Source organism: Typopeltis vanoorti, chromosome 14 (genome assembly GCF_054136105.1).
Source record: "Typopeltis vanoorti isolate ZY-2024b chromosome 14, IOZ_Tvanoo_1.0, whole genome shotgun sequence".
Lineage (NCBI taxonomy): Eukaryota > Metazoa > Arthropoda > Arachnida > Uropygi > Thelyphonidae > Typopeltis > Typopeltis vanoorti.
The window spans coordinates 119620004-119640671 of NC_143562.1; the positions used below are offsets into that span (position 1 = coordinate 119620004).

The 20668-nt window shown below is 35.5% G+C and overlaps 1 protein-coding gene across 1 annotated transcript in view; it reads left to right on the forward strand.

Moving 5' to 3' along the window:
- Nucleotides 1–913, forward strand: part of eRF1 (eukaryotic release factor 1) — a 254647-nt gene extending 253734 nt beyond the window's left edge. The window contains exon 11 of the mRNA XM_090404490.1: nucleotides 337–913. Within this exon, the coding sequence (XP_090260616.1) occupies nucleotides 337–416 (80 nt within the window). The 3' untranslated portion in view covers nucleotides 417–913. The remainder of the gene's footprint in view (nucleotides 1–336) is intronic.
- The last annotated feature ends 19755 nt before the right edge of the window (nucleotides 914–20668 follow it).

The following is a 20668-nucleotide window of genomic DNA, read 5'->3' on the forward strand; positions in this document are numbered from 1 at the left end:
AAGTATTGACAGCATTGAGAAAGGATTAAAAACTATTTAATTCTTCCAATATGTGTGTGTGGTAGTTATGAGTATATCGGAAGAATTAAAATAGTTTGTAATTCTTTTCCAGTGCCACTCATACTCCATTTAAACTTCAACACAATTGCTCAAGTTTTATATGACTATGGAACTTGAGAAAGGGGGAAAAGATGCTGTATGTATGTATGTATGCATGCATATAGGCTTAATCTGTCATGATTTTTTAACTTTTTAAAATTCTATTTTCTAATATTTTTGAAATTTGGTTGTAAAAAAAATAACCATTTTAAAATGAATATTTTCCCATCATTTTAGGTATTCTCCGTTATCGAGTTGATTTCCAAAGCCTAGAAGTAAATGACGGTGTAGATGATTTTGATCTAGATGATTTGTAAATGAGCTCCTCCTAATGTGCTGTGATCAGTGCATGATCTGTTGTTCAGTTATGCATAGCTGACAAACCAAGCATAATCTTCCTCAGTAACAAGTTTCAGGTAACATGGAAGGGACCTTGTGTTGAGTGATATGCATAGAAGGCTTCAGTTTGTAAAATAAAGTGCTTTATATGCTCACTTTCTCTGTTGGACATCTAAATCTGGTTCCTACCAGAAAAGTCTTTCTGTACTTGGTTATGGGATATTTTTAGGAACAAATAATGCCCACTACCCTTCCTGCTTAAAAGATGAACTAAAATTGTCAAATATTTGCCTTCATAATTAAGCCTTGACTGGTAAAGTCGATCTGCCATAAATGAACAGGTTAACCATTGTGCCTATTTGGCTTTTAAGGAAATGTTTTGAAAAGAACATCAAGCTCGGCCATTGAAATCAGTTGAGCTCAGTCCTGTTATCAATAAATGGTGCAGTGAGATAACTGCATCGAAGAAGTAAAATGTGTATTGTCTGTATAGTAAGATTGTTATTTCAATAAGCAGTGCTGTCTAGTACTGCTGTGTTTAGCATTACACAGTTATTTGGCATTACATAAATTATGAAGTGAAGTACTTCTAGTCTGATATAGACTAGAAATATCAGAATGTTATCCCAAAAGTTTGTTAGATATAAAACATGAAAATCTTTGAATTAAAATCTTTTTTTTTTCCTGTTTTTTTTTACATTGCATATAAGAATATAAACTGAACAATTTTTATATTGCATATACCTGTCAAATGAAAGAATATAAGAAAAAAATAAAGAAAAGAGTTATGTCCTGGAATGGGGTTGGGGGTGTTTTATGTATTTCAGTACACCACAACACTTAATCTGTTACAAAATGTTGGCTGTCTTCATTATTTCACATATCCAAAAATTTAATATTTTCAATACACCGGATATCAACACTGTTTTATCTGACTGCTACAAAATTTGGGCTGTCTTTAGTATTTCACATGGCCAAAAATTTTTGTGAATCATATTTGTTGATTCTATAAGATGATTGAAGGAAACCGACTAATTGCTAATGCCATCAATCTCGATGTCCATGCGAGTCGCAGATAGCAGTAGTGCTGCAGGGCACAATTTTTTACATTGAAATTGCTGTAGGAAAACTTCAAATGTGTTTGGCATTCAGCTCTGCAAATATTAACACAATATTTTGACTAAGTAAAAAAGGGGGGATGAAATACTGTTCATAACTGTAAACTCATAAATACAGCTCACAAATGTGAAGTAGCATTTCAATTTTGACTAAATGTGGAAGATATCTGAATTTGGAAAATGATTAAACACCTTTGTTTCAATTATCAAACAATATATTTAAATTGTTTACTATGCATTTATTACATAGAACCTGTGTGCAATCATGCTGTTAATTTAAATTAAATATAAGCTGTTTCATTTACATTATATTTAAATGGTATTTTATTTTTTTAATGAAAATTGGGATGAAGTATTCTGGTCTGGAACCTGTTTACAAAACATACCATAGATGCAGTGTTTTATTATTGTGATAACAAAAAAATTTATCATGAACAATATATCTGATATGGTGGTGTTCACTTATTTTGATTTGTATGATGCTTTGCAGATGCTGTGACCATTTGCTGCACTATTGCACATTCCTTTTGCATTGCTTTGTGATTTCAGCTATCACAAACCAAGGTATTTGTTGGACAATCTGCTCCATTGTGCTTTTATGACAGTATGTGTAGTTGTATTACAGAACCTGTCAAGCGACTTAATACTGGAGCATGTATTTCAATTGGACACAAGCCTATGAAATTAAAGCATCTCCAGCTTAGATTCTTTAATTTTAAAAAGAGCAAGTTTAATCTCAGGAGTAAGTTTCTACATATGTGGAAAATTATCTAAGATGTCTGATTATATTCAGAGTATTCATGAGAGGGGCGGGGGTAATAAGATGTTTTTCTTAACCTTTATAACAGCACTAAAAATTAACTGAAAAGTAAGAAGTTGCTGCCACCAAACCAAGTTCTGTTTTCAGTGTTACACCGATACCAAGCACAGGACAAACTGTATCATCATTACTTGTTGGTGGAGTGGGACTGTTTTCCCTTTTCAGTCGTTTTTGACCATATATGACTTTGCAGGCATTGCCCATAAAGTATTCCTGGTGAGATTTTTACAGGGTAGTTCACCATTGTTTTCCCCAACCCCCAATTTTATCTGGGCTCGGGAACTGGCATATGGCTGGGACATATTCATGACTGTAATCCGTGTGTGTTCACCGGGCCGGTTTTGCCTGTTGTGGGGAACGAAAAACCCGAGTTTCCAGGTGAAAAAAAACCCTTACCTCCGTATGAGACCCGCTAACTCACTTTTAGTCGAAAGAGACCAAATAAAGGTTCCTCACGTCACTGACGGGAATCGAAACCAGGTCTTTCCAACCAAAGGGCTTTGTTTATACTGACTGAGCTACGGAGGCTCCAGTGGGGTGGGTACATTGTTTTTTCATGCTTTTAGCCTGTGTATTGGGCAAACACGATGCATTATTACATGTATTTCCCCGAGAAACAAAAATTATATAGAAGAGAAAAGAATCTCTTGATTTCGGGATATGTAAGGGACCAATAATTAAGAGATTCAATATTTGCATGGTGTATTTCATGCAAATACACCATGTAAGTGTATATTAATGTAAGCTGAACTAAAACTAAAATTTGGTATGGAATGAATTAAAAAACATTGTACAGCCTCTTGCTATGCATATGTGCATTTATGATTAGCTTGATTTGGTAATGCAAAAAAAAACTACCCAATAGTAATGTTTGTATATATTGTCAGATTAGTAAATAATTATAGGGAGGGGCAAGTTGATATTATAATTCATAATTAGGTATAATGGAAAGAAAACAGCACTTAATAAAGGCTTAATAGCTCCTATAGCCCAGACTGCTTTGGCTGGGAGGTCTAAGATGATTATTTATATAATAATCATCCAAGCTTGATTTACTTCCTCAGTCTTAAGTAAAAAGCTGGTTATATTCTGCTAATTCGAGCCCTACCTGAGGGCTATGGGTTGTGGAAATACTTTCTGAATCTGTGCCGAACAAAGCGGCCTTTTGCAGCTGCCCAATTTTTAATCCATCTAGTGCGAGTGCTTCTAGATGTTTTTTCAATTTTTTAGGGATGCTGCCCAAAGCACCTATTATTATGGGAACAACTTTCGTTTTCTTTTGCCAGATTAGTTCAACTTTGACTTGTAACTTGCGATACTTTGTAATTTTTTCAGTTTCTTTGTCGTCAATCCGACTATCTCCTGGTACTGATATTTCAATAAACTTTGAACACCCTTGTTTTCACTTTTTATGACCACTGTTATATTGGGTGTATTATATTGCAACCTTTTGTCAGTCTGGATTTTGAAATCCCAGAGTATTTTAGCTTTTTCATTCTCAGTCACTTTCTGGTGAACTTTATGCTTCCAATACGCTTTAGATACTTTAAACCCGTACTTTTTACATAAATGCCAGTGAATTATCTTAGCTACGTTATCATGCCTTTTACGGTACTCAATTTGTGCAATTTTGCTGCACCCACTTATAATGTGGTCTACCGTGTCTTCCTTTACTTTGCACAATCTACATTTACTGTCTTCTTGAATTTTTTGTATTTGTGCCTTCATAACAATGGTTTTAATGGGTTCTTGTGCTGCAAAAATTACTGATTCTGTTTCTTTCTTTAGTGCTCCATTTCTCAACCATTGCCAGGTTAAGTTACTGTCAGCACTGTCCTCTGTGCTGTGAAGATCTTTTCCATCTTTCAGTTTTCACTTTTGCTTGGTTGGTTTTGTATTCCAATTTTGTCTCCATGGGTTTAAATAAACCCTCTTTCCTGACCTCAATTAGAAATTTTCTGTTGTTTGCTGCAGATTTTGTTATCTTCTTCAATAACTTGCTTTACTTGTAATAATCCTCTGCCTCCTTTTTTGCGTGATAGATAGCGCCTATCAATGTCACTGCGAGGATTGAGGGCATGGTGCATTATCATTAATTTTAGAGTTTTTCGGTCTAAATCCTCCACCTCTAGCTGGGTCCATTCAACAATGCCTGCTGAATATCTCAGAACAGGTATGGCCAGGTGTTAATTGCTTTTATCAAATTTCCAGCATTAAGCATTGACTTAAGGAATTTCCTTAGTCGCCTTATATATTCTGCTCTAGTTTTTTTTTTCTTTGATTTTATTATGCAGAATTTCTGATGTTTCTAAAATTCCCAAATATTTGTAGCTATCTTCGAATTTATTGCCTTGATTTTTTTTCACCATTGAGCAGCTTGATTTTGTTCAGATCTTCAAACTTGTTATTCCAACAATTGTGCATTTGTCTAAGCCAAAATCCATTGATATATCTTGACTAAATATGTGCACAGTATTAAACAATGATGTGAGTTCATTCTCTGATTTTGCGTACAACTTCAGATCTTCCATGTATAAAAGGTGAGATATCTTTGCACTTTTTTTGTGCGGTTTGATAACCATGAGCAATTTTATTTAAAATTCTATTTAAGGGGATCAATGACAAGATAAACAATAGAGGAGATAATGAGTCTCCTTGAAAGATACCCCTTATTATGTTTACCTCTCCAATTTCTTCTCTATTCAGAATCAACATTGTTTTGCAACTCTTCATGCTGGATTGCAAAAATGTTTGTATCTTTTTGCTAATATTGAACAGTTCTGTGCATTTTAAAATCCAACTATGAGGCACCGAATCAAACGCTTCTTTATATAATCTATCCAAGCCATATGATGGTTGATTTTTCTACGTTTGCAATTTTTCAGAATCATTTTATCAATCAGCAATTTGTCTTTTGTGCCTTTTGAAATTTTGCTGTAAAAAGAGAATTTGCTTAAAGATAGCTGTATATTTTGTCAACTAGTATGCCTGTGAGTAGCTTAAAAGTTGTTGGCAATCAGTTATTGGTTGGATGTTTTCTGGCTTTTTTCTCTATCCTTTATGATCAAAAACGTTTTCCCTACTCTGAGCCACTCTTCTTTGCTTTGTCCCTCTAAAACATCATTAAATTGTTAGCAAGTCTTTCGTGTAAGCCTATAAGATATTTCAACCAGTAGCCACGTAATTCATCCTTCCTGGGTGTTGACCAATTTTTAATTCTTTTAGCTTGCTTTTGAACCATTTCAGGTTTTATTTTCAGTTGGTCCATTTTTCGTTCAATCCACTTTGCCTTGTTATTGTGCCGCTTAGGGTTGTCCCATAGGTTTTGCCAAAATTTAAGTGTATTTTCTTTGTCTGTGGTATTTATATTTTCTTTAAGATTATCATTCCTACAGCAATCAATTTTCTTGTAAAATTTGCTGATTCACGCAAAACATCAAATTTTGTTTCTATTGTTCAATGCATGCACTGTATCTTATTTTAGCTGCAACTATTTTTTGCTTCAGTTCCTCTAATACTTCATCAATAGGTGGTGTTCCAATATTATATCTCTTTATGAGGTTATTTCAGATTTTTGTGCTTTTCAGCTTTTCCTTAAGATTTTTCAAATTGCTCACATCTGCTCTGAGTTTAAGAATTTTATTCTTCAGTTGATGCTTCCATTTTGGTTCCTGAGCATTGCTGCTTTTGGGTTCACTAATCTTATAGCCTAATTCATACGTTATGACATAGGCTGTTGCATAAGTTGATTCATTTGTCCAATAGTTTCAGTAGGGATAGCCCTTGCAGCTTTATTGGCTTTTTGTAGGAGTTCCTTCAGTTTTCGTTGAGGTATACTTGTCTCAATACTGGAAGCCTAACTCGTTCCGGGTTGCTGTTCATTTGCTCGATAATTTTTGTTGCGAGTTCTTGTTCCTTTTCTGATAGTTTCCTTTCAACTATTTGTATATTTTCAAGATTTTCAGCATCCTGCACGTTGGAATCTGGTTCTGCTCCATTCATATTCAGGGTCAGTACAGTCTCCTTTTATAGCTTGAGCTTTCAGTGCCTCTAGCTCAAGTTCACTAAATATCTTGCATTTGATAATGAAGCTGCGCTGTTGCATCAACTTTTCAAATGATATTTCTGAATTTGGGTGTCATTCAAGCCAAAGTTGGAATGTTTGTTTCTGAAATCCCCTAACTAAGGGGTTTGAACTGTAGAAGCACTGCATGACTTGTCGATTTTCAGCCATGCTCCACTTTTTCCTAGTAATTACTTTCGAGTTCCATTTTTATATATATATATATATATATATATATATATATTGTGCAAGATATCCAGGAATGATATCAAATTACTGGAAAGTTCTATAGTCAAAGTCTTCTTTGCATTAATGCTGTTCTGATTTGTAGGTTTGCTATTGTAACTTCACTCTTGAAAGGGTATTACAAGTGGATAGAATGATTGGAAATTATAATTAGTTTGTGTGTATCATTTGGGCGGGGGGCTTGCTGATGTACCTTCAGTATCTCTTCTAGCTCTGTACCTCTTCTACTGCTTTTACTGGAAGTGGTTGAAGTTAAACAAGGAGGAAGTTCTGAATGGTTTCAGGGACAAATGTGAAATGGGGAAATTTTGAGCAGTGAAGATCAGAAAGATTTCATATTAGTGAACTTCTGTCCTGACATTAATAAAAACAATCGCATTCTGATTAAAAAAGATTTGGGAGTTACTAAGCAATCTGAAATCTTTTTGATCTTAGAGCAGCTGCTTGCAGTTATGGACATGCTAATAGGAGCCATTGTGTGGAATTGAATATTAGATTTTTTTTTAAACTTGCCATCATTATGAAAGCCATTTGTTTATAAATATAATTATACTAATTAATTACTAATTATTACATAACACCTCCAGGGAGTCCAAAGACTTGTCTAGGGAGGGCACCCACTCCAAATACTGCATCTACTACCACCACTAGTATTTTCAAAATCGCAAACATCCATGCCCATGGCAGGATTTGAACCCGCGGCCTTTTGGCTGCAGAGCAGATACGCTGACCACTTGGCCAACCAGGCCGGCGTAATTAGTGAGCTATAGTTTAGATACCTAATATTAACTATAGCAAATTCTGAGATTAAAAATGTAGAATTAAACTGATATGTAATAATAAACTGTTCACTGCAACCTCATTTTGCTAATCAAATCTGAGTTGTACTAATACACCATAATTTCATGTTTATCACTTTAACTGCCTTATGCAATAAGTGTGCCTCATGCATACACTTTCCACTAGCACTATGTGATATGTATCTGTTTCACAGGTTAACTTTTCATTATTCCTTAGTGAAATAGATGTCTCACAGCAGCTATTTTTAATGCATGGGTTGTATATAAGCATGGCCTGGTGCACTAGAAACAGAGCTTGGCCCATCAAAATACTTGAAATTTTTCATGTATCAAAATATATGTATATATTTTATATATAGAAGTTAGGTTAGGGGGGTGCTTAAGGGTCAAAGCTGTATAACTGAGAGGAGATCTCCACATAGCCTTTAAAGGAATGCAGAGAACCGACTAGGGCTTCTGACCTAATGTCCAATTCTCACCTTCTCGTGGTGTACCCTGTTGGGTATCTACCTGGATACTGAATGAATGAGGATAAGCTGGCAATTTGGGATTTAGCCAACCAAATTGTATTCTTATTGGCTAAAACCAAACTACAAAATGATGGTACAACATGACAAAATTTCATGCTGGCTGGGGCGTCACCCGGTTAAACAAGACCCCCGTTCTTTTTGCCAGGAAACCAGGGCAAACAGTGAAAAGTCAGCTACTGGAACAAATCTGAAAACACACCCCAACTCAACATCACCAGAATTAAATATTGGTACTATTAACGTAAGCCTGAATGGCAAAGAAATGGAGCTAGCTGAAGAATTAGATAAGTACCAGATCGACATAATAGGGGTGACTGAAACAAAAAAGACAAAAACTGGTGAGATCTTTTTGAGCAATAAATACAAAATGTTATATTCAGGCAATGACAATCAAGGAAAAGGAGTAGCCATCGTATTCAACACTAAATATGAGGCTAATCTTCTTGAATGGCAGGCAGTCTCAAGTAGAGTGATGTGGGCAAATATCAGAATTGGGAATTGGACAATGAGATTTATTTGTGCCTATGGTCCCACAGAAGGTTCTACTAAGGTAGAAGTGGAGGAATTTTTTTATGCTTTAGAGAAAGTAACTGACACAATGAAAAATAAAAAGTTAGTCCTTGTTGGGGATCTAAATAGCAGAGTAGGAAATGATTTTCAGACATACAAAAATATTTTTGGAAAATTTGGAGAAAAGGGAAAAGCTAATAACAATGGCAAATACCTGTTGGATTTCTGCTCAGGACATGGACTGGTTATTACTAACACCATGTTCAAACATAAAAACATGCACAAATTCACATGGAGAGAAGAGGCAATGAATAAGAAAAGTCTCATTGACTATGTTATTGTTGATAGTGATATTTTCTCCATGGTGCAGGACACCAGAGTGCACAGAGGATTTGAAATTGGGAATGATCACTATTTAGTCTTGAGCAGGATAAAATTGAATTTCATGTTGAAAAGAATGACGTAAGAAAGTTTTAAAGCGAATAAAAATTGAGCAGCTCTCAGATGTGAACTGCAGACTGAAATACACAAACATGATTGAAGAAAAAATGAAAGAGTTTGAGAAAAGGAACCAAACCTTGTCTGCAAGGATAAAAAAATGAGAACTCCCTGGTGGACACAGGAAGTTAGAGAGGCATTGAAGGAAAAGAAGAAAGCATATCAAATGTTCCTGGCAAATATAAATCAGCTTTTGCTCTCAGAGAATACAGAGACAAATGTAAGAAAGCTAAACACTGTGTAAAACTAGCTAAAAATAGTAATGGGAGGACTTTGGCAAGAACATGGAAAATAAATATCATGAAGGTGGCAAAATATTCTGGAGGTTGCTGAAGAAGCTTAGAAATGGAGGAAAGAGTGCAGTAAAAGGAGTTAGAGATGATAAAGGTGACATGAAAACAGGAGAAAAAGATATCCTTGAAGTAATGAGTAATTACTTCTAAAAATTGCTAAATGAAACAAGCAGTGATAATACAGTGATAAAAAAAAAAACGCATAAAAAAAATCTAGAAAAGGCATATGACAAGGTGCCAAGAGAGAAGCTATTCAATATACGCTAGTTATATGGTGTCAATGGGGCATTCTATCAAGCAATACTTAGTCTGTGTTTGAGTTGTAAGTCAGCAGTTAGAATTGAAGTACAGAAAGATGGTTTAATGTTAAATCTGGTGTGAGACAAGGATGTACATTATCCCCTCTGTTATTCATTATCTATATTGATCACATTATGAAGGAAAGTGATATTAAACATATCAAAATTGGAGATCTTAATGTCAGCTCTTTGCTTTCTGCAGACGATGTTGTACTTCTAAATAAATCCGCCACAACTTTGCAAGATTCCCTGACCAAATTGAATAATTGTTGTAATAGATATGGTATGAAGGTTAGCAATAAAAAGATAATCAAAATAGGCAGAATTGTTGAAAATTGTTCCACAGGTTCTCCGTTCACAACTGCCTTGTGAACGGAGAACCTGTGGAACAAGTAAAACATTTCAGCTACTTAGCCGTGATTTTTTAGTGAAGATGGTAAATTAAATATGGAAATAGACAACAGAATCAACAAAGCTGGTATGGTAGGAAGTCAACTGAATAATTTCATATGGAATAAGAGAGAAATTAGTCGGAACACTAAATTAGCTGTATACAAGACAGTGTTCAAACCAGTTTTAACTTATGGATCTGAGAGCTGGGTCAGAAGTAAAACACTTGACCAAAAACTAGAGACTGCAGATATGAGAGTCCTGAGAAAGATTAGAGGTGTGAACAGATGGCATCAATGGCAATGTCATTAAAAACGAGGATATTAGGAAAGAACTTGATATTGTCAGCATCCAGGAATGTTAGCAGAGCTAATCTCAGGTGGTATGGTCACTTAAACAGAATAGGCGAAGAAAGATTAGCAAAACAAGTGTTCTCTGCCAAGTTGGCACAAAAACGACCCAGAGGAAGATCAAGATATAGGTGGATTGATACGGTACAGTGTGCCTTAGATGATAGAAATATAAGATCTCATATTTGTAAATTTAGGGACACAAAAAACGCACGTGTTGAACAGATTATTTTATTAATTACTAATAAAATAAAATTTGTCGTTTTGACCCCTATATCAAGGTTATCATCGGAAGAATACAACTTTATAAGGAACCAAGCTACATGCTCATGCCCTGTATACCGGTAAACTAAATCCTTTTTCCTAGCCTGACGTCTAGTGATAAAAATAAAATAAATTAATTTAAAAAATATATATATATATATATATATATATATACACACGATGCACCAAAACCTGGTTTGAGAGAAAATTTTAAGAGTCATGTGAAATGCTCAAACTCAACCCAAATCTCAACAAAAATGATAGCCTAATGATAGACCCATCTATAACCTTTATAACAACCTGAACTAGCCTTAGAAAAATCCCTCTACAAGAAGACAATCTGGTGAAGTGTTGGTAACATTCAACAGCAACTGAAAGAAATCATTTTATAACAATCAGAACTATCCAGAAGAATATGAGGACTTTAGCAGTTTGTTGTATTTATTTATATATATATATATATTGTAATTAATTTATTTTATTTTTATTTTTTATATATTTTTTTTTATCACTAGAGGTCAGGCTAGGAAAATTGATTTATTAACTACGTAGATTTAGTATACCGGTATACAGGTCATTAGCATGTAGCTTGGTTCCTTATGTTATTCTTCTGATGATGACCTCTATATAGGGATCGAAACATCAAGTTTTATTAGTAATTAATAGAATAATCTATTCAACATGTGTGTTTTTTGTGTCCCTAAATTTACAAATATGAGTGCTGATCACTGTGTAACCTTAAAAGAAATATAAGATCTGATAATGTTGGAGTCTTGACTAGTAACAGACTAATTTGGAGGAAAATTGTAGATAGGACGGTTGTAATGATGTAAATTTTTCATGTAGTACTATCATATCTTATACACCTCCTTGAGGGTACATGGCAGGAATTTGATGATGATGTATATATTTTTACTATTTTTCGCAATGTTTCAATAAAAGAAGGGAGATAAATTGAAGTATTTATTTCATAAAGGCAAGAAACGAAAGCTATTTTGATTTCAGCTTGAAGACAATAAATGAAAAGTTATTTTCATCATCATCAATTTCCTGCAGTGTACCCATAAGGGGTGTACAGGATGTAATAGTACTGCATGAAAAATGTACATCATTACTAACTTCATATCTACAATTTTATTTCTATCTTTTTTTATATTTCTATCGTCTAAGGCACATTGTACCGTATCAATCCATCTATATCTTGGTCTTCCTCTGAGTCGTGTTCCTGCCAACCTGGCAGAGAACACTTGTTTTGCTAATCTTTCCTTGCCCATTCTGTTTAAGTGACCATACCACCTTAGATTAGCTCCGCTAACGCATTCCTGGATGCTTACAACAGCAAGTTCTTTCCTAATATCCTCGTTTTTAATATGATATTGCCATTGATGCCAGCTGTTCGCACCTCTAATCTTTCTCAGGACTCTCATATCTGGAGTCTCAATTTTTTGGTCAAGTGTTTTACTTCTGACCCAGCTCTCAGATCCATAAGTTAAAATTGGTTTGAACACTGTCTTGTATACAGCTAATTTAGTGTTCCGACTAATTTCTCTCTTATTCCATATGAAATTATTCAGTTGACTTCCTACCATACCAGCTTGGTTGATTCTGTTGTCTATTTCCATATTTAATTTACCATCTTCACTAAAAAATCACGGTTAAGTAGCTGAAATGTTTTACTTGTTCCACAGGTTCTCCATTCACAAGGTAGTTGACATTTTCAACAATTCTGCCTATTTTGATTGTCTTTGTCTTTTTATTGCTGACCTTCATACCATATCTATTAAAACAGTTATTCAATTTAATCAGAGAATCTTGCAGACTTGTAGTGGATTTATTTAGAAGTATAACATCATCCACATAAAGCAAAAAGCTGACGTTAACATCTCCAATTTTGATATCATGTTCAATACCACTTTCCTTCATAATGTACATTCTTTTCTGACAACAGGTTTAACATTAAACTATCTTCCTGTACTTCAATTTTTATTGCTTGATATAATGCCCCATTGACACCATATAACTGTAGTGTATTGAATAGCTTCTCTCTTGGCACCTTGTCATATGCCTTTTCTAGATCGACAAAACTTAAATACAGATCTTTGTTATATTCCCATAATTTCTCCACTATTTGTCATAAAGTGATGATCTGATTCTGACAGCCCCTATTTGACCTGAATCCAGCTTGTTCTTTCCCAAGCTTTTCTTCCACAATTCTTCTCAACCGTTTCTCAAGTATACTTGCATAAATCTTAAAAGGAACAGTGAGTTGGGATATACCTCTGTAATTCTCACATTCAGTTTTATTTCCCTTTTTATATATGGGTACTATGAGAGCTCTACTCCAATCATTGGGAATTCGTCCCTCTGTACAGGTATTTTGAGCTATGCTGTGCAGCCACTGTAAGACTTTTATAACACCATACTTCAGCATTTCTGTTCGAATATCATCTACTCTTGCTGCATTTCAACATTTCAAGCCTTTGATGGCTTTTTTCTACTTCAAGTATGGATATGTATTACTGACTGCATGCCTGGTCAGTGTTTTTTATCACTGCTTGTTTCATTTAGCAGTTTTTCAAAGTAATTACTCAATACTTCAAGGATATCTTTTTCTCCTGTTTTCATGTCACCTTTATGATCTCTAACTCCTTTTACAGCACTCTTTCCTCCATTCCTAATTTTCTTCAACAATCTCAAGAATATTTTGCCACCTTCTGCCAAAGTCCTCCCATGACTTTTGTTTAGCTAGTTTTACACACTGTTTAGATTTCTTACATTTGTCTCTGTATTCTCTAAGAGCACAAGCTGACTTATTTGCCAGGAACTTTTGATATGCTTTCTTCTTTTCCTTCACTGCCTCTTTAACTTCCTGTGTCCACCATGGAGTTCTGATTTTTCTATCCTTGCAGACAACTTCAGCACATGCCTCTCTAGCTGAATCAATCAGGGTTTTCTTCAAGGCTTCCCACTGAATCTCCAAGGTTTGATTTCTGCTCTCAAACTCTTTCATTTTTTCTTCAATAATCTTTGTGTATTTTAGTCTACAGTTCACATCTGAGAGCTGCTCAACTTTTATTCGCTTTAAAACTTTCTTAAGTATTATTCTTTTCGATATGAAATTCGATTTTATCCTGATCAATACTAAATAGTGATCACTTCGAATTTCAAATTCTCTGTAAACTCTGGTGTCCTGCACCAGGGAGAAAACATCGCTATCAACTATAACATGGTCAATGAGACTTTTCTTTTTCCTTGCTTCTCTCCATGTGAATTTGTGCACATTTTTATGTTGGAGCATGGTGTTAGTAATAACCGGTCCATGTTCTGAGCAGAAATCCAACAGGTATTTGCAATTATTATTAGCTTTGCTCTTTTCTCCAAATTTTCCCAAAATATTTTTGTATGTCTGACAATCATTTCCTACTCTGCTGTTTAGATCCCAACAAGGACCAACTTTTCCTTTTTCATTGTGTCAGTTGTTTTCTCTAAAGCCTCAAAAAATTCCTCCACTTCTATCTTAGTGGAACCTTCTGTGGGACCATATGCACAAATAACTCTCATTTTCCAGCTCCCCATTCTGATATTTGCCTGCATCACTCTACTTGAGACTGCCTGCTATTCAAGAAGATTAGCCTCGTATTTAGTGTTGAATACTATGGCTACTCCATCTTTTCCTTGATTGTCATTGCCTGAATATAACATTTTGTATTTATTGCTCAGAAAGATCTCATCAGTTTTTGTCATTTTTGTTTGTCACCTCTATTATGTCGATCTGATGCTTATCTAACTCCTCAGTTAGTTCCATTTCTTTGCCATTCAGGCTTATCTTGATAGTACCGATCTTTAACTCTGGTGATGTTGAGTTTGTGTTTGTTTTCAGATTTGTTCCAGAAATCGATGCTTTCTTAGCTGCAACATTTCTCCCACTTTCTGTTGATAATTTGTTATAGCAAACAACACATTGTTTTCACAGTGCAGTTAAGTGAAAGAATCACTAGAATAGTGATTGTTTCACATATGATGATTCAGCACAGTGGCCTGTGAAGGTGGTGAAAAAGTTAATATCACGGCAAGTGTTAAAGAATCTTTTATAAGAAATTTTAGACTTTAAAGTTTTTAGCATTTTTTAAAATTTTCATTTAGTTCATCAACTAATCTAATTACCAACCTACAGCTCTAAGCAGCCGACTTTGTATATTGAAAATGGCTTCTCTTACTATAACAAAAATCTTCTCTCTCTTTCCAACAGGGACACTGAAGCTTTCATTGACACTGTTCAGCATCACCATTTGGTCTGTTTAGAAAAATGCATAAAAGATGCATTCCTTGAATGAGAAGATCTAGTTTTTCTTTGATGTCACGGCATCAAAAAACAAAAAGGTCGACTTTGCACCATCTAGAAATATAAGCTATTAAAAGGCTTTTATAATCTAGGTCTTGGAGGGCATCTTATTTTTTTTTATTAAACTTTGCCTTAACTGTGATGCATTCTGCTGTCTAAACTGAATCACTGAACAACCTCCAGGATAGATAATGCTCTATATGGTAATGACCTCAATTTATTGTCATTCAGGTAACATGAGTGACATTGAACAAGCAACTGATTGGTATTTGTTCATGGTCTTTTATTAATGGAATCAAGTTTTCAGCAGTGGGGGGGGGGGGGAGTGCATAAACTTCTGCCAAAAATGCACTCTTTACTGAGACCCAGAGTTAAGGGTGAGAAACTATTACCCCAGGACAGAAAGCTAGCATTCGTTGAACACATTCATCATCCAATAGAAAAGTGCAAAAGAGCATTGTTTTAGCATTAACCTCAGAGAATAGTGTGTGGATCAGCTTCCTTGCTTTTGCCTTTATCCTGTACTGGTTCAAATAAAGCTTGATTACTGGTCCCAAGTATACTATTTACAAGGGATACTACCCTCATATGGTTGGATCTTATCCATGAGGGTATATAAATAGCTACTGCTGCATTTAATACATCACCTGTTCAAAGTCTTTGTCAAAAAAAAAAAGCTAGTGAGCTTGCTCTGTTGCTTTGAAACAGTTGTTTCTTAAGTATGTCCTAAAAATAGCCATTTCTTACACGGACTAGTATTTTTCTCTGTATAGGGAAGTTCAATATTAAACATTCCTGTCATTCAACTACTCAGTATGCATGTGAAATAGTACACACTGCTGGCATGATTGTCGAAAACATTAAACTGAACATAATAGTATTCCTTTATGGCACGTTTGCACTCCATCATGCAACCTTTCACTGTGCCAGCTAACAAAATCTCATACTCCATCATTGGTCTAATGTGCACAGAGCACTCTAAATTCTTAGCTATCTCTATGAATGGTTTGGGATCTGAGAACTCTTTTGGTTGTCCTGCTGTTTCCTGGCTGACTGCATTATCGGTTAGATCTCACATGAATGCAGTAATTAATAATTAATATAGCTGAGCTGCATACCATTCAACTTTTCTTGTACACAAAAGAAATTCACTACCATATATGGATTTATTGAGTTCTTTATATACCATCTCTCCTGTGTACAGTCCACATCTAGTACTTTGCTATTCCATTGTGCTGGCTTTTCAGTCATGTCATAATTAAGGGAAATGAGGCTGAAGATGCAGCTGCTGTGTCACTTATACTTTTTCCATGTATTACTCCCATATACAGATTATAGGAGTCTAAAAAGAGCAAAGATAACTAATCATTGGCAGTCATCATGGAAGGAAGCACTGACAAATTGCATGGGATATAGCTTGAAGTTAAGAATTGGCAGTCAGTGTAGAAACAAGAGGATGTTGTTCTTGCTAGGCTTCACACAGGTCACTCATCTGGCACACTTTTCTGTTGAGAGCTGATGACCTACTTATATGGGAACAACATGACACATCTTATAATTTGATATGCTCTGGTGGAGTGCCAACACTTCACTCGAGAAAGGAATGAAAATTTTGCTTATCTGGCTGAGCCATTATACAGCCGGTGGGTCTTGTCTGACAAGTTGTATGATGTTAACCTTTTTACTAAAAGTTTATACAAACATGTTTAATCATGGATTCTGTTTGTGTAGATACATTGTTTAAGTTTGTATATTATTAAGAAAGACTTCCAGGGAGTCATACTCATCGAGGGTGGCTACATACACCAGCTATCATATTCTTGAATTCATTCACACTGCTTGCACTCATATCCAATGGCAATCCATTCCAATCATGCACCACCCTCTGAGAGAAAAATCAAGCCCATTCTTAGCGGCCTTCATTCTCAGCTTCCAAGGATGCCCTCTCATTCTTTCCCCACCCTTCATAAATTGAAAAATTTCATCAATTGAAATCCTGTATGACCCTTTCAGAAGTTTGTACGTCACGATCATATCACCTGTTTTTCTCCTGTTGGCTAGTGTTTGTAGTCTACAAATTCTCAATCTGTCTTCATAATCAGTATTCCATGTCTGCGCAGGTAGCCTAGTGGCTTTGCGCTTCGCAACCATATGCCTGTGGAAGGAGTGTTCTAGGTTCGATTCCTATCAACGACGTGAGGAGTTCAAGGATCTTCCTCAGCCATAGCCAAGTTAGCTGGTCTTGGGCATGGACAGGAAGTTTTTTCTCCGCCAGTTTATCTGGTGTTTTTCATCCCGTAAGCAGGCAAACCGGTCCGAGGGCACACACACACGGATTACAGTCAGGAATACTGACTCAGCCATAGATCTGATTCGTCAGCCTATGCCGGTTCCGGAGCCCAGATAAAATTTGTGGGGACTAGATGGTACCATGAACTCCCATAAAAAGGGGAATGCTCTATCATTACACGGAATTTATTTATCAGTATTCCACAATCCTGATATCATTTTTAATACTCTCTCTCCAATATATCAGAATCCAGGAGACCAGAACTGTGCACAATAGTCCAAGTGAGATCTTATCAAGGCCTTGTAAAGAGGCAAAATAACATATTTATTTTGTCTCTTTACATGTAAAGAGACAAAATTCACATGTAATTATCTTTACATGTGAACGTTCGTTTCAGTATTGCAATTATCTTTTGAGTTGTATTTGCAATCTTTGCCACATGTACTTCAATTTTGTATCTGTTAACACTCCAAGATCCCTGGCCTCATCAGTTTCTTCTAGCCTAATTCCACCAATATAATATGGCATTGGATATCTAATCACGCCGAAGTGAATGACTTTACATTTACTGACACCTATTTTCCCATGCCCATATTTCCAGCCTATTTATTCTGTAAGTACTGCATATCAGCAGCATTTCTGATTACCCTACCTACTTTTGCATCATCAGCAGATAGCTGTATGTTGCCTGTCAAATCCTTCCCAATATCATTAATGTACAGATTGAATAACAGTGGGCCAAGCACTGATCCTTATGGTACACTACTTTTTTTTTATTTATCTATCTTTGTATTGGTTATGGGCAGTACTACCCGTACATCATGTCCAGATATCTCATCCAGACGTGATATAGGCCTAAGCCTTTACAAGTGTTTTACCGTATGCCTGTTCTAGTTATCATTGTAGTCATTCCCTGGTGGCAGTGCCGTGCCAGTGTGCTCTGTAGAGCCCTCAAGGAAAGAAAAATCTTGCAGACTCAGATCCCATGTGTACCACTTTTTGATATGTCAGTCAGCCATCCTCTTATTCATGCTAATATTCAATAACTCAAACTCATTTTCTCCAATTTATGCAGCAGTCTGCCATGCTGTATTATGTCAAAAGCCTTAGCAAAATCCAAAAGTATCTTAGTGTATCTATTCCCCTTGTCTAGTTCAATGGTAATGTTGTTATAGAACGTGAGCAAGTTGCTAAATTACCTTCCCTTAGTAAATCCATGGTTCATTGCAAAGTAGAAATCACTGAACCCATTTCTGAATGCGAGCACTAACCAATTTTTCCAAAATTTTCACCACCACTCCCAAGATACTAATTGTATAATAAATTTAGTTTAATCCTTTATCCAAGTGTGAGCAAACAAAGTTTGCACCTGAAAGTATCTTCAGGACTGGGTTAAGGTGGTACAACACCAGGGTAACTCGTTGCAAAGGTGGAGCAAGCTACCAGAGATGACCTGCTAATGCTTCTGGCTGATCTCCACTTCGGCCTGGCTCCCACTGAAGAGACCTCAATAAAGGTCGAAACTAGTGGGTAGTGGCCCTTCCCTTAATGCATAACAGTAGACATATCCGCAAGGAGATGTGTTTTGCATTATAGGAGATACTGAGATATGACTGTTGGTAGCTTTCTCCACCTTTGCAACGAGTTGCCCTGGTGTTGTACCACCTTAACCCAGTCCTGAAGATACTTTCAGGTGCAAACTTTGTTTGCTCACACTTGGATAAAGGATTAAACTAAATTTATTATACTGTAACCAAGTGAAAAATAAACTTTCAAGATACTAATTGGTTGATATTTGGATACATCTGTCTTTGCACCGCCCTTGTGCAGTGGAATTACCATGCATTCTTTCCATTCCTGTGGAATCTTCCCTATTCTGAGACTTCGATTTAACAGCCTGGTCAAAGGAATAGCCAGTTCAGCTGAACACTCTTTTAGCACATGTGCTGATATCCCATCAGTCCCTATTACTGAATTCTTATTCAATTTGTGCAACAGCTCTAATATAACATGCCATGTACTAATTTAGGTATTTTTATTACCTTTTGTACTGCTTGTGTAATCTTTGCACTGGCACAATATGACCATTGCTGTCTTTGTGATAATAATTTGCAAAGCAGTCAACCAAATCCTCTAGGTATGTTCCTTGCATCAAATCCCTGTTTGGCTAACCATTTCTCTCAAATTCTCTGTAATTAACCAAAGCTTTAGACTAGCTTTGCTCACACATTCCTGAATTCTAGAAGTTCCCTCTTAATATCATAATTTTTTAATGATTTACCATTGATACAATCTATTCACTCCCCTAATTTTTTTAAGAAATTCTCTTATCTGTGGTCCATGGTCTTTATTCAACTGTTTTATGTCGAACACAGCTCTCAGATCCAAGATCCAGCTTTCCTTATTAAGGTTTCACATTTAATTTGTCATCTTCACTAAAAATTGTACCTAAATACCAGATTGATTTCTTGTTCTAAATTTGGTGTAAAAAAATAACCATCTTGAATTTCCATTCAAGATGGTTATTTTTTTACACCAAATTTGTTACAGAAATTATTCCGATTAAGGAATCCTGACAATTTATAATGGTTTATTTGGATATAACATCTGCATGAAGTAGTGAGCTGAGATTAACATCTTAATATCAGCTTTAATGCCTCCTTCCTTCATAATGCAATCCGTATAAGATGATGAATAACAGTGTGCATTCTTGTCTTGTATATCCTGATATTACATCATCTGCTGACTTAAATATATGTGAGACATGGATTCTTCTCTCCTTGCAAACAACTTCACTGTTCACCTCCCTCCCTCTCTGGCTGGCTAAGTGCCACTGAATGCAAAGTTTGGCACTTTTCAAGATTTTTTTTTTCTTGAATTACAGTATATATTTGTATATTGGAGTATGAACTTTTTTCTGTGTAATTTCTTTAAGTGTGGTATTCATTAGCATATTGAACAGGTTTTGTCCTGGCACCTTGTGATGTATGATTTCCATAGCTACATAACTTAAATACAGATCCTCATTATATCCCCATGATTTTTCTTAAAGTGAGAATCTGGTTATGACCACCTTGTTTTGCCCAAACTCAGCTTGTTCAACTTTCTGTTCGACAAGTTTTCTTATCCACTTGACAAGTATGCTTGCATAAGTCTTAACTCGAACACTTAGGGAAATTACTCCATTGTTCCAACATTGTTTTATTTCCCTTTTAATATGTGGTATGAGAGCATTTTATATATTGAAATATTTGAGCATTTTTGGTTGAATATCTTGTACCCAAGCTTCTTTCCCACATTTTGGGTTTCTGATTTTTTTTTTTTTTTTTTTTTTTTTTTTTTTTTTCCCTCCCTACCTTGTGTATTGATAGGTATTGCTGCATCTCTTGAATATTTTGTGAACATGCTTCATTACTA